Genomic DNA, 15,901 nt, shown 5'->3' on the forward strand with positions numbered 1-15,901 from the left:
TTTCTCACCTTAAGCCTCGTTGTCGCTAGCCTTCTCGCCTTAAGCCTCTTTGCTGCTAGCCTCCTCGCCGCAAGCTTTTTTCGCGAGCTTTCTTGCCTCTAGCTATCTTGCTGCTAACTTTTTCGTTTTTTCTTTTTCTTCTTTTCTTGCCTTTCTTCTTTGGGGAACGTGTCTCTTTAGTGCCAAACTCTTGGGGTTATCTTTTTTTTCTTCTACGCCTTGCCTCTTTCTTATTTTGGCTTTCTTCTTGCCTTCCAATAACATGGGATCTAGGGGTGTATATTTTTCGTACTCAGGATTTCGAGGGATGCGCCTGCTAATTTCTTATGGGCAAGCGTTCTGCCCTAACAGCTGACGAGGTTGAGCAATTGGTGGGCAACTATAGTATTCCCCCCCTCTTATTGTGCTAGATTACCTGAGCTGGGCGAATCTTATGCCGCTACTGTTTTAGAGGGGTGTATGGCAGTTCATGAAATAAGTTTTCGCTTAGGATTCCATCTTCTGCTCCCACCCCTTTGGTGTTGAATTTCTTTATTGAAGTGGTCTGGCTCCGGCCCAGCTACATCCCAATGAATGGGCTCAGTTGGTGGGTTTTTTTGTTTTGTGTCAAGAAATGGGGGTGCCCCCCACCGTTGATCTTCTTTTCTGTTTTTATCGCTTCCGACTAGGATAGTCTCGCTATCACTTGTATACACTTTATAGGGAACGCGTCGAGGATTGTTTATTCAAGGGTATTCCACCTAGGGCACATTATTTTAATTCTCGTTGGTTTGTCGTGAATCCCCCACTGAGCAGGTGGTGCTCTCCTCGGGGTTGGTGTTCAGATGATAGAGTGGCTAAGCCGATTCTTTCTGCGTCTATTCTTGACCTCGGGAGCAATATAAAGGTGAGCAACGCCAACTCTTGTGTGGGGGTTCAGTGAACCTCCTAGACCTTCTCTCTAAGGATCGGTTGAGGAGGGCTGACTGGGTACTCCACGCTAGGGGTGAGCACAACTTCGGTTAAACCGAAGTAACCAAACCGAACCGACAAGTTCGGTTGGTTTGGTTTGGTTTTTTTTTTTTTTCTTCAAAATTTCGGTTCGATTAATTTTTTTTGAAAGTTCGATTTTCGGTGTTCGGTTCGGTTTTTTGCTTGAAATAACCGAAATAACCGAACTGAACCAAACTTACAAAAATGACATAGTTTTGGGTTTACAAAGCAAAGTGAAAATATCCCCAAGTGACAAACAGAAGTCACGCAAAGGTAGATGAGAGAAAACCCAGAAGGCGGAAGGACTGAATCGATCCTTCTGTTCGCTTTGCTATCTCCCCTCCGTCGTCTCCGATACTCTGGCATAATAGCACCATCACCCCCTCTGATGCCGATGTCGACGCCGCAACACTCGAGGTAAAGACTCTCACTCACTTGGAATTGGAAGGCTGGACTGAGATGGACGTGAGATGCTGAGAGAGACCCCTTGAGTTTGTCGCCATCGATGTCGCCTCCACCTTCGACGCCTTTCCCTTTGCCGTTAGCAGTTAGTCACCCCCGTGAGGGTTTAATTTACAAAATCGACTGGAAGGCTAGTCATTCGAATGTGATTATGTGAGGGTTTAATTTACAAAATCGAATTCTAGGCAGTTCTGACACCCGTTCGAACTTTGGTCATAACTCTCTCGTTCGAATTCCGATTGAGGTGATTCAAGATGATATGGAACAACAAGTGAAAGATCTACAACTTTCATGTTTTAGTTTTGAAAGATTCGAACTAAATCATGGTCGAAATCGAGTTGTAAAGACAACACGCACACAAGAGCATAGGCCGTTCGAATGCTCCACACCCCATTCGAATGGCTCCCTATAGCATTCGAATCACTTCACTAAAATTCACAAAACTCATCTGAATGATGCCTAAGACTCACACATCTGAATGCCTAAGCTCTCATTCGAATATCCTAGCTTACATTTAGATATCTAAGCTACAATTTTCACATACCTTCAGTTATAACACCAAAATTCTAACTTAATTACTTAGCTTACACACTTAACCCTTATTCAATAGAAAATTATCACCAAAACAACATTTTAAACATAAAGGCTAACCAACTCAATCCTCCAGACATGACACAAGAGTATCTAAATTCGAGTCATTACAAATCCTCCCCCCCTTAAAAGAATTTGGTCTCCCAAATTTGGGTTTAGTAATTTGAAAAGCTAGGGGGGTATATATTTTATCTTGCTATCTTTTTATTACCATAGAATCCATTCAAAAATGTAATTATGCCGAATATATAAATCCACTTATCGGTTTTGAACAACACTACTTTCCCTGTTCCTTCCACAATTTGTTACATCATCCCATGTTCATGGAGATGAGTATGAAAAATCATTTAATGTAAATATTTCCTTATTCCAAATATCTTGAAAACCAAAACATCACTATGCTCCTCAATACTTTTTCCTTTGTGATCCATAATGCAATTAAGAACCCCTCTTTATAGGACAAGTTTTCTCTTAGCTCTAGAGGCTAAAAGCAATTACATGCCGAGGAGCTGGAACATATTTTCGAAACATAGAGTACATTATGCACGTTAAATAACTAAGGAGGCAAGGCCCGTCAATTCACTAAAGGTCCAAAGATCTCCAAAGGACATGTACAACGCGGGCTGAGCTTCCTTGAAACTCCGAATCTTGCCTTTGATTGTACCGCTTCTATCTATCCTAAGCTGCTTGCAAGGCGTCTGCAAAACACTTCATGTCAAAATCTCTAAGTAGTACCACCTAGGTTTTATTGCCAATTTTGATTTGACGCTGGGAATTTTGACTCCAGTTATCAAATTAATAATCCCCCAAATGTCAAAGCATGAATAACTTCAATTTCGATACTAGGGGATTAGACTCTGCCTACTACTTATCTCATTAACCTGATTGTCCCCTCTTAAAAATTCGGTGTTAGTTGGACCATATCATTACCTCTAGTGCATTTGTCTCTTAAAAATATTACTGATGCTTGTTCTTACGAAATTATGATCCCTAATTATCGTGAAGGGGAATTTATTTTGCCTCAATATCTTGTTTGTATCATAAAACCCATTCAAGTATGAATTTAAGATGATTCCTTAATTCATCATTCGCTTATTAACTTACTAAAAATAGAAGATTCTCGCATTCCCCTGTCATGAATTATCCCCAAATTTTATCATTACTTTATTTCTGGGCTTTGCCTAATTCTAGAGTGTGGCACTTCAATATTTGATCTTCCACAATCCTTGTAAGATATCTATAATCTTCGGATCAAGTATCACGTAGCTACTCAGAATAAACTATCCCCTTATCCTAATTAAATCCGTACCATTTTCCAAGTTCGTTCCATGGCATATCATACATAATCACCTTAGTATTTACCATTATAGCATGATTGGGAATTCCCACTAAGAAAACTTTCACTACGATAACCATCAAACTACTCATATAATGAATCAATTCACATAGACTTCAGGATCAATTTACCTATTCAAGAAAAATTGTGCCTCTAATTAAATTTCGAACACTAAAACCCACATCTCTTAAATAATTTTATGTCACTTCCTAGCTCATTCCAAAACAAACCTTTTATGGTCGCAACTTGGGTGTACCCCTCATTTGCTTTCATAAATCCTGTATCTTTTCTTGAACCACTAAATCTTTTACATAGAGATTTTCATCTAGGTTCATACTACACTCACTACCATGGTTACTTCCAACGAGTAATACCCTAACCATAAACTAACTTTTAAAATTATTCCCCTTACTACAACCAATTTGGACTAGTCTCTATCCCAAGGTAAGGCATAACTATTTCCCATGGTCATTCCATTCATACACAGTTATTCACTCACCTTCTCAATACTTAGCTCATTTTCACCAACCCTCCTATTGCACTTCAAGTTTCTTTTTCTTTTTTTTTACACTAAGCTCCTTTAACTACCAAACTACTCCTCGTATCATTACATCTATTGTTTGCCAACTAATCTATTGTAAGTCCTATACACTTCCCAAATCACTTCATTCAATATTCAAAAACTTCCATTCATCTTCCACACAGTTGCACCATTCAAGGCCTCAAATAATTATGTGACCAACAATCTCGTATGTTAACCAATGGCCAATTAAACCCTTTTACTCGAAGTGGATTGCACTAGATGAATTTAAATCTATTGCATGCTGCTCAACTATACACCTGTAAACGTCTTTACTACCTACTAAGCTTAACCAGTTCCTCTATTTGTTCCATAATCAAACCACACGTGGTGTTGAGCCCTTAAATAGTAATCTCAAACCTAGAAGTATATGTATATAAATTTTAAGTCTCTAGTAGTTTCAAGCCATTAAATCTATGTTTGACTCCTCACTTTGATAAATCGTCTAGGTTTCCTTCCTTATATATTCATATGACTCATTTTATAAATCCCTATCAAGTATACTTAGGTTGAGACGATACAAAACTTTCCTCCTGTTCTTTTATAAATACATTATGTCACATCAACTTGTGCTTACGGAAAAAGCAAGACTACAGTCATTCTAACTATAAAACCCAATTGTGTTGTAAACCATAGTACCACACGCGGTGTTGAGCCCTTAAATAGTAACCTCAAACCTAGAAGTATATGTATATAAATTCTAAGTCTCCAGTAGTTTCAAGCCATTAAATCTACGTTTGACTCCTCACTTTGATAAATAGTTTAGGTTTCCTTCCTTATATATTCATACGATTCATTTTATAAATCCTTATCAAGTATACTTAGGTTGAGACGATACAAAACTTTCCTCCTGTTCTTTTATAAATACATTATGTCACATCAACTTGTGCTCACGGAAAAAGCAAGACTACGGTCATTCTAATAATAAAACCCAACTATGTTGTAAACCATCTTCATTTTCAGTATCACAACTTAACTCAGGCTTACCATACTTGCACTATCATAGCCAGGGACACACCCATCATTTCAAAAAAATCAATAACTAATAGCTTGAACGACAAATTAATGTCAATCTCAAGCCCCTTTCCACAAATTATCATCTTCCCATTTCTTGTTAAACACACGACTTTTCCCACTGTGTCGATTTACTCTCCAATTCAAGGAGCCCTCTTCTCGATTCTAACTTCACATTACCAAATTTCACAATTCATTTACTAAACCATCTAAGGGAAGGTCTTGACATAAAGAGTATACTTCTTGAGAATTTATGAATCAAATTTTCCCCCGTAACTCTTATAACGATAGATATCTTACACATTTAATCTTTGCCTAACATTGATTCCCTCAAATGTGCACCCTAGGAAGTTATTTTCTGTATAACATATAATCGCAACAAGACCATCGCGGCATAAAATTCCCATTTCGACCATAATTATGCACATTATACATCTTTATCCCTTGCATATATACATGCATTCTCTTACGTACATGAGTCACATCTCCACTTTAAACCTGTGTTTTAGTATCTTTCAACCTGCTAGTTCTTCTTTAGGAGTATTCTGAGACACTTCACACCACTATACTTCTTTACTAACTATCCCGTCTACATACCTCTCAACATCATAATTCACTGTCTATATCATGTGCACGCTAATCAATATGTTCTTTTATCACCCTCGAATTATCGCAACTCAAAACTTTTATCTTTGTTATACCCGCTTATATCATGCATACTTCCCCCCCTTGGGTACATATACTCCTCATAAACATACACTCAACACATAATATCATCCTCGCACCAGCCCAGACAGGTAGTATGACTCAACCGTGTTATACAACATCCTACCAATTTTCCTTAACATAAATGATCTCTTGCCTTTGAGAAAATTCTCAAATTTCTAACTCTCCAATTCCATATTTTAAGTGGAGATACTTGTATATATATGTGTTTTAATTGCACACTCGTCTGGACCGTACTGGAAATAGATTCTCCCTATTCTGCATGTCACATCACAATGGTGTGGTTAAACCTTTCAAACCTATTCCATCCATTGCCAATGGTGTAATACGCTAACACATATTTTTCTCCAGAAGATCTTCAGTTGGTTAGACCTTATTTCCAATTCTTTCATCCTTTCATGCCCCATTAATGCATTGGGGAAATCGGGTCCCATAGCCGAATGGCCGACAGACTAGAAGGAAGCGAGCAATCGTTGGCCATCGATTGACTGTTCCTTACCACCAGCCGACAGCTAGTTTACGGTCACTCGATTCCCCTTTTTCTTAAATCCCTTTTACCCTTCAAATTCCTTGAATTCTCATATGTGGGGGGCGGGCACTCGGCTTCATACACACCCGTCCACCATGCTAGAATTTTAAGTCATCATCTAATCTTATCCCGAATTGCCAAATAAACTCCTAACTTCTACCCATCTATCCTATGTGTGCGGGGTCACTTCTCAAACTTGCTCTGATACTACCTTTGTAACACCTCCTCTCCCTAGCTACCCTAATCCCTGGGCAACCTAGAAGAGAGAGCGTCGTGAATCAAGAAAAGATGCGACAACTGCCAACAAACAAATAATACATCTAGACCCAAAATGTACATAGAAAACTTTAGGGGTTACAAACCCAATTCTAAGTTAGGTTACATGTTATAAGATAACACCTATGCAATCTTTAGACATATTTTCCCAAGACCTTTGATTTGAGAGTAGACCCGCACACACATCTTACTAGCCATCCTTCCTACTCGACTTCTAGCCAGCTATTGCTTTACTTTACCTGAAATGGTGAAGAGTATAAGGTGAGCTACAAAGCTCAGTAAGTATAAGAAACATGAAGGAAAAACATGGTAGATAGTAATGTGACAGAGGTAAGGTGAGTGGTATCTGAAAAACATCTAGATGTGGATGATAGATTACAAAGCATGGACCACACACCCACCCATGATAATAATGTCATGCATAACACACAGGAAATCCGGTAAACACATAATTAGCCAACGACCTCACATAATAATATAAAATGCACCAAAATACATACCAGCCTATAACTGATACCTGTAACCAGAGAAACTGTGATAATATATGGGTCATAGGTCCTATCTCATATACTCGGCTATAGTCATACATATATATATATAATCTCGCACAGGGTCGTCACCTCTGGGTGCGTCCCTCAGTCGTCACCACATGAGCGTAACCCCAGTCAGACTAGTGCCTACTGATTTTGGGGGATATATCCCAACGGTACACAACCGCAGCGCGCATAACCGTCTCTGATCTTGCCAATGTGTATGCAACACGTAGGATGACCACATACAAATGCATGTGATGCAGTGGCAATATGTTATGCTTCCACTCATGTTACATGGTGATAATATTCACGCCAGTCCATGCCCATGATGCACAATTACCACACTATCCAAACATGTCATGACAGGGGGTAACATTCTTAGTTGCAATTATTCTCATCTCATAATCATGGACATCACAATTATTGAATAGCACCAGAAGTAAGGAATTTCATGCTCAACTCACAGGACCATAAAAAGTAAGAGAAAATATCTTTGGGCGTGCAAAGTGGTAACGGGGCTCAAACCATACATGCCATGGCCGGGAGTAATATTTGAATTTTAAATTTTTTCCATTTCATATTGTGTCCATCAATGACAGTAAATAACATTGAGGGTATGGAAGGCTTTACTCTTAGGTTTCAAGAGTAAATCAGAGTAAATTGGTTAATATTTGAAACATTGGCAGGGCAAGAGGAAGGGACAAGCTTCCCTAGCAAAATCGTAACAAATTCACCATTCCTTAAAATAAGTGCGGAAGAACAAGCCCCACATAGCTGTCAAAACGTTCCCCAAGTTGTAATCCATTAATCCATAAGAATCAACCGTATAAAACTCACACCCCTGTTTATGTAGTAGTTTTTATTTATTTCCCCTATATTCAACCTCAACAACACCCTTAAGTTCCTAAACCACTCTCACAATACTCCTCTCTTCACCCCCAAGTGCATATATCAAAATTCTATCCAAAGTTTCCCAAACCCAATACCACGTTTACAGTGAATTATAATTCAAAAGATAGGAAGGAAGGAAGAGAATTTGCCTTCTTAAGCTTCCTGTGATGCTCAATAGCAGCTAGAAACCCCTTGGATAATAGTATTTGACTTGAGGTTGGGGAGGAGGAGGAGGGTTTGCAAAGAAGAAGAAACTTTCGAGAGAAGTTTCGAGTTGCACATCTGATACGTTGGTATTTTTTCCCCTAAAATTTCCCTCTTTTATATTTTCTCCAAAAGTGATACTTATCCATCCGATTATTTCCATAATTTCTCTAAACTCTCCTCCTTATGTCATAATTCTAGAATTTTCTACGTCTTTCCAGAGTTAACAATGACTTAGAATGTATATATGTATGTATCGTTGAGAGGGACATCTGAATGTGTTATGAGGCATTCGAATGTCAAGGAGTCAAAATTCAAAAGATGTGAGAGTCATTTGAATGAATCCTAGGCCATTTGGATGTCTCTCTTAAAGATATGAGGTTTCCATGCAAAGACATTCAGATGATTTGGCTCATATTCGAATGAATTAGAGAGAAATTTCAAGTTATAAGTGTGACATTCGAATGATGCAATGGGGCATTCGAATGAATTTTAAATAGTTAGGTGGATTGCTGAAGAAATTGGAAGGTCATTCGAATGCAACAGTGGCCTCATACTGATGAATTTCTCAACTTTCGCTTGGCTCATTCAAATGGAAGGCTAGTCATTCGAATGTGAGGGTTTAATTTACAAAATCGGATTCTAGACAGTTCTGACACCCGTTCGAACTTTGGTCATAACTCTCTCGTTCGAACTCCGATTGAGATGATTCAAGATGCTATGAAATGAAAATAGAAAGATCTACAAATTTTTATATTTTGAGTTTTGAGAGATTCAAACTGAATCATGGTCGAAATCGAGTTGCAAAGACAACACGCACACAGGAGCATAGGCTATTCGAATTGCTTGGCCCCCCATTCGAATGGCTCCCCATAGCATTCGAATCACTTCACTAAAATTCACAAAACTCATTCGGAGAATGCCTAAGACTCACACATCCAAATGCTTAAGCTCTCATTCAAATATCTTAGCTTACATTCGGATATCTAAACTACAATTTTCACATACCTTCAGTTATAACACCAAAAATCTAGCTTAATCACTTAGCTTACATACTTAACCCTTATTTAACACTTGAAAAATTATCACCAAAACAACATTTTAAACATCAAGGCTAACCAACTCAATCCTCCATACATGGCACAAGAGTATCTAAATTTGCGTCATTACAGCCGTTGCCATCTCTTGTGGACGGTGGACTCGCCGCCGTCGACCGTCGTTCCACTCTCTAGTTTCAATTCTTTCTTTTGTCTTCCTCAGCCTCCGGTAAGCAATAAGCAAGTAGCAAGCAGCAAGCGTTGCTACTTCCTGCCTTGGGTGCCGATAGAAATGTTACCAAAATATTTTATCTAAATATTGTTTATATATATATATATAAATATATAAGTTTCTGATTTATATATTTATAAGTTTCATTTGTCTTTTTAACTTTGATCTATCTAAAAATAACATGAAATTACTTTAAAAACTACCAAAAAAAAATCAGTCTGGTGCCCTACTAGTGCCTAGCGCCTAGCGCATTTTAGAACACTGTTTTGCTAAGAAGTTAGAAGTTTTTAATTGTACATACTGACCTTTTTTTTTCTAAATTTGTTTCGTATAAGATATGACTCAATGTCAACACAGAAGTCATGTTTTGGAACTGAAGGAAACTATAATTTCAATCTCAATAAAATGTGCGAACAAGATGTTTCAGTTTGCCCGAATCCAAGCCAATATATAAGCTAGGATGGGATTCACTCTACACAAGAGGCATATCGAATCATGGCTGAAAGGCTTCTCCAAAAGATCTTCCCGCAACTTCATTGTAGCATTTAGTTGTTCTATCTTTAGATTAAGTTCTTTTTCTTTTTCTTTCCCTCAACTTCATTGTAGCATTTAGTTGTTCTATCTTTAGATTAAGTTCTTTTTCTCTTTCTTTTCCAAGTAGATTAAGTTCTTTTCTTTTTCTTTTTCTTTTCAAAGTAGATTAAGTTGTTTTTCATTGCAGTGTTTAGTTGGTCTTTTCTTGGATTAAGTTTTCATTGCAGTGTTTCATGTTGGGTTTCTCTTACATTAAGTTCAAGTATGTGGTTAGCATATAGTTTAAGAATTTGACTCTACAATATTTCTGTTTTGATGTTCATAATAAAATTTAAATTTGTCTTTTGCCTGTAATGGTGTTTTTATATCTACATATCAACAAAACAGTAAGTTCAAAGATAGTCATCTAAATAAATAAATGCAGTTTGAAGCACAGTAAATAAAAAACTGCAAAGATAAATTCTAGCTGATTGAGGCATAGTAAACAAAAAGAAAAGAGAGGTCTGCATTCCAGATAAATTGCAGAGATTAAGATAAAATTATCAAAAATAAAAACCTGAATATTCAAACAATTCTGAGCCACCCTTTGTAACCTTTGGAGACCCATCTGATCCATCGCCCATCTCAGTTTGATTCCCATTGCCATTACATCTACACCAAATTGAGAATGCAGACATAATTAACTGCAAATCAAGAATGTAGATCTGTCCATGATTTTAAGAATTTTCATACACAACATATATATACCTTAAATTGTCAAGAGGGACAAATGCCATATCATGATGTGCCAACTGGGTTATGGCTGTCAATCTGCAAGTGCCAAAACAGAAGAATCAGATCCTTAGAAGAATTCCATATCACATTCAAGATTTTTTAGTATGCTCTTAAAGGATCATGATCCTACACAATCCTACTTAAGGCAACATTCATGCATAGATGGAGAGGATCTTTTGCAAGCCAAAATCCATATACCCTGTCAGGAGGAGTCCTAACCAAAGGTTTGAAAATAAAATTGGAAGTGAGGGACAAGTAGAAAAAAATGAGGGAGAAACAGATAGAATAATAGGGGTAAACTGATAGAAATGAGGGATAGATAGATAGATAGACAGAAAGTAGGGAGAAACAGAGTGAAATGAGGGAGAAATTAGAATTCCGATCTTCCTTAAATTATGATCTCATATCCTTCTCGGAACTATGGCATGGCCTTAAAATATGGTGGAAAGAATAATCCATTAAAATGAATTAGCTCATATGAGAACTCTTGCATTGAGAATCTTTGAAAAAATATTTTATTATTTAAATATAAGATGCAAAGTCTTATAGATATGATCGGTGATATCAAAATTAAGCCTAAAAATGCTTCTATGAGGGCTTCTCTTCATCCAAAACATCCCAAATCAATGCTTGGGCCTTAGAACCAATTTTGAGATGCTTCTTGCATGTATTTAGAGGTTGCTTCCAATGTCCCCCATCACTACGTAACCACTACATTTCCTACAATTTTTTAAAACTTTACTAGATCAAATATTTTTAATATCTATGGAATAATATTAGAATATTCCTTAATTTGTGTTTGTTTCTTGAGCTAAACCCAATCACCTAAGCCCAACGAACAACAAAAGATGATGCTGGTTTAAAAAAAAAGTAAATGGGCATAAAAATTTAGATAAAATCGTATGTGGGTTATGGGTCAATTATAGTGGCATTTCTACAATTATAAGTCATTTTTCAATTTTTGTCATTTCAATGGATCTATCAATGAGTAACTTGGTTCTATTTGAGATTTTGTGCATCAATGGGTCGCATCCTTTTAATGAATATTTATATACAACTGGTTACAAGGGAACAAAATGGAATACTTAACAAAGGAAAGAAAACAAAAGGCAAGCCATATCACTGTTACACAATCACCACTATTCCTTGCTATATAACCTGTATACTGCGTTATTAGTAGAATAACTGGAGTTACCAGAAAGCTTATTGATATCAATTCGCATGCATACCTTTTCAAAAATCTGTGCTAATAAGTGCATTCCATCAAAGGCATAATTAACATAACAGAGCTGACAATAGTCCCGATTCCTACATACGTTATTAATCTTTTGCATCAAAGCAACAAATTAACACGATAGAATTGGGGAAACTTTGAATGACACTGAAGAAGATAGCGGCTGACCTATATTGTAAGGCATGCCATATCACTGTTACACAATCACCACCAGGCCTTTCCCTATAACCTGTATACTGCTTTATTAGCAGAATAACTTAACAGAAAGCCAATTGATATCAATTCACATTCATACCTTTTCAATAATCTGTGCTAATAAGTTTATTCCACCAAGCCATAATTAACATAACAGAGCTGACAATAGTCCCTATTCCTACATACGTTGTTAATCTTTTGCATCAACGGATTCAACGCAACAAATTAACACAATAGAATTGGGGAAACTTTGTATGAGATTGAAGAAGACAGCGACTGACCTGTATTGTAAGGCGCGGTGGACCATATATGTTGGGATTCAAGATTCTTTATCCGCCATAAGCATGAAGAAGCATCGAATAGGACGAGACAAATTGGGGATTCAGGATTCTCTCTGCCATAAGGCGCGATGGACCGTATGTATTGGGATTCAAGATTCTCTCTCCGCCACAAGCATGAAGAAGAAAGATAGCGATTATTCTTCGGTCTTTGACCCATTCACAACAATCAATCAATCGCAAAGGCAAATCTGCAAGAAACAGATGCGTAAAAGGAAAAACAAAAACAAAAAGATGAAGCCATCAGTAACTATTTCAAGATTGTAATCAAGGAATAAATTAAGAAGAAGTTGTTTACATGATGATGATGATGATGCGAAACTGTAAGCCCGTCAATTGGCACCGGAGCCCGATCGATCATCGAGAGCCTCGAACCCTAGAAGAAGAAGAAGCGAGCGAGACGCATTTTTAGAGGCTGTTTTCGACCGTTACAACACAGAGAGACCGCCAGGAATGAATAGCTTTACTTCAAAATTAATATTTTACTTGCGGTTTTGTTGATCGCGATTGAGGGGTATTTAATATATTTTATTTTCAGTATTTTAAATATTTTTACTAATTAATAACAAATATAAATATTTATTACTATAAAAGTGTTTAAATATTAAAAATAAAATTTATTAAATGTGCCTTAACAAATGTTTACTCCTTAACAAAACCGTTATACTTAAACAATTCTATTATTTTATTAAACTATAATAAATATACTTTATTTCAAATAAAATATATCCATTGCATTATATTTTTAATATTTAAACAATTCTATTATTTAATAATAAATGTATCGCATTTTGAACAATTTAACCAATTGATAAAATTATTTAAATAAAAAAAAGATATTACGCATCTGATCTAAAAATAAATATAAATAACTCTTTGAAGAATATTGATGTAGTTTTTTTAAAATCATTAATTATTTCTTAATTTTTTTGAAAACAAAATAAAAAATGTGTATGGATGATACAACTTGTAGCAACTCTCTATTTACAGTGGATAGAGAAAAAAAGAAAGAAAAAAGATTACCATTGTATCTTATTTTGAAACTCAAACATGTAAAGACTAATTTAGTGTTCAAGATTCTTTAAGAAATAATTTGAGTCGTAAGAGTACATATTTTCAAGTTTTTCGTTCTTGTGTCGAGTGAATGCTATCCCAACTAATATATTGAATTTGGATTTGAGTAAGTTGAACCATCTAGTCGACACATATCGTTGAGGTCGAAATTATAATTTCTTTCGATTTCACAACAAAACTTTTATGTTGACATTGGGTCAAATCCTACATAAGACAAATTAAGATAAGAAAGCAAATTAGGCTAACATGCATGATTAAATACTATATAGTTACCAACACTTATATATGCAACTTATTTTTCTATTGTCAAGACGTGAAAAAAACCTTACCAAGAGCAATAGCATTTTTGAGAACCCATTCATATATGTGGTAATAGTCACTCTACCCAATGATCACCTTAGGAAATTCTCTTTTCAACTCTTTGATGATTTTTGGTAAAAGATTATTGTGATACTTTACAAAATCATTTAATTGCTTGAGACATCGATTTTCGTCATAAGCTAAAGTGGTATTGGTCTCAAATGCAGTTAGGTAAATTGGAAGACAACTTATTGAAAAATTACTAGGAACAACAACTCTAATAGCTTCATAGTATATAACTCTCTAGAACCACATTGTGGAATTATAATAAGAATGGATGATTAATGAAATTAAAAAAAAAATATAGCAAATATGAAAATTAAGAGGAGAAAAAAGACTTTAAAATACTCTCTTACGGCTTTAACTATTTCTTGGACAACCTCGGACATCAAATTAGTCTTTACTTGCTCAATACTCTTACCTTGAAGCAACACATAATTATAATCATTTTTTCATATCTCCAACCATGAATAGAGAGTCTTGAAGCTTTTTCAAATAATTTGTCAATCAAAAAATAAGTAGATAGATGAGTAAAAACATGTCATCTGTAAAGACTATAATAGGTTAAAAGATTGCTTGATAATAGAACATACTTTAATTATGTTTAAATTAAATTGTATCATCAACCTCTTTTTGTGTAGCAAGTAGAACTAAAATGAGAAAACATCCAATCAGGTTATACATTAAGAGAACTTGTAGTTAATGAAGACACAAATCTTTTCGTTGGCAAGATTCTCTACTGTTAATGAGCCCACAACAACAAAGTTCACTCCATCTTTGAATTTGGACTCAATGTTCTTATAAGGGTTGAGAAGTGAGAGTCTATTCGCTTTGGTTAAAAAAAATAAGATTAATATTTAATATAAGTAATTAACAAAAGTAGTTAATGTTAAATTATTATTGTCAATGACCATACTCCAAAATTCTTGCACTATTTAATTAAAAATAATTGTGTGTGTGAGTGAGAGAGAGAGAGAGAGAAAGAGTTCAATAAACTCAAAGTTATAAATTATGTATCGATATAATTAATCATGAGCAAACTGTTGGAACAATAGCCAGTTGCGTTATTGAAGAAGTTTTCTCATATGAAAGTTTGGCAAAGGGAGTGATAGTCCCGATAGGCTCATGGATCAAATTGCCAGTGTCAGAGATGGAATCTTTGAGTTGATAAATTTGGTCCAACTCACAAATTTTGAGGGGATGGGCATTTCACAAGTGAGAAAGAAAGAAGAAAAAATAACAAACAATCATAAGCAAGACAAAAAGGGTTCACTTGGTAGTAATTATTATTAGTTATTGCAAACAACTAAAATTGCAAGTACCGTTGCATAATAGATAGTATGTCATTTAACAATGCACATATGTGCATTAGAGTAGTGAATATATAGGGAAAGATATGACACAAACAAAAACCCACCAAAAATATGATTTTGGATTCCATAAGTTGGTTTTAAATCTAATTATAAGATAAGTTTTTAAATTTCAAACTTTTATTTGAAGAGATTCATATACGAGTCAGCTTTCCATATTTAAATATAATATGGTTTTATTTTCAAAATAGGATGTAATGTATATTTTGAATTTGTTTTTACAAATTCACACCTTGATTTTTGTATCAATTCGGTGGGCTTTTCGGTTCTCAAAATTTGAATAATTTTTTTAATATTTTTTTACAGAAAAGGTGATTAATAATTTTTTAAAATTATATTAATACCCCTAATTCTTGATGGGCCTAATTTGGCTTTTTTTTTTTTTTAATTTTCAAATTTTATTATTCTATTTTTCATTTCATAATTAATTAAAAAAAAAACCACAAGCTTAGATGCCATCGATCAAATCATACAAAGTCCTCTCAACTCTATATTACGTTAATTTGTCCATTTGATAGTATAATTTAATAATGTAAGTAGAAATCGGAAATTTTTCAATCCTATTATGTTAATTTATGTCTTTTATAGACTAAATTTATGAATAGAGATTATTGAGAGGGTATGTATATTTGTGTATGG

The 15,901-nt window shown here is 35.3% G+C and overlaps 1 protein-coding gene across 4 annotated transcripts; it reads right to left on the reverse strand.

The window, feature by feature from the left end:
• Positions 1–6,613: 6,613 nt before the first annotated feature.
• LOC127798823 (uncharacterized) lies at positions 6,614–12,647 on the reverse strand. 4 transcript variants are annotated; one of them, XR_008022497.1, is made up of 6 exons: positions 12,402–12,647; positions 12,221–12,298; positions 12,094–12,154; positions 11,921–11,999; positions 10,665–10,727; positions 9,626–10,568 (listed from the first exon to the last, which is right to left on the reverse strand). XR_008022497.1 is itself a non-coding variant. In XM_052332442.1 (5 exons), exons 1-5 carry the CDS (start codon positions 12,616–12,618, stop codon positions 6,709–6,711), a joined length of 453 nt encoding a protein of 150 aa, XP_052188402.1. In that variant the 5' UTR covers positions 12,619–12,647; the 3' UTR covers positions 6,614–6,708. The 4 variants fall into 4 exon arrangements, 1 of the variants encoding a protein (XP_052188402.1); XM_052332442.1 differs by lacking the exons at positions 11,921–11,999; positions 12,221–12,298 and adding an exon at positions 6,614–6,725 and having other exon boundaries at positions 10,474–10,568; XR_008022498.1 differs by lacking the exon at positions 11,921–11,999.
• Between the last annotated feature and the right edge of the window lie 3,254 nt (positions 12,648–15,901).

The sequence above is a fragment of the Diospyros lotus genome, chromosome 4 (genome assembly GCF_014633365.1).
Source record: "Diospyros lotus cultivar Yz01 chromosome 4, ASM1463336v1, whole genome shotgun sequence".
Lineage (NCBI taxonomy): Eukaryota > Viridiplantae > Streptophyta > Magnoliopsida > Ericales > Ebenaceae > Diospyros > Diospyros lotus.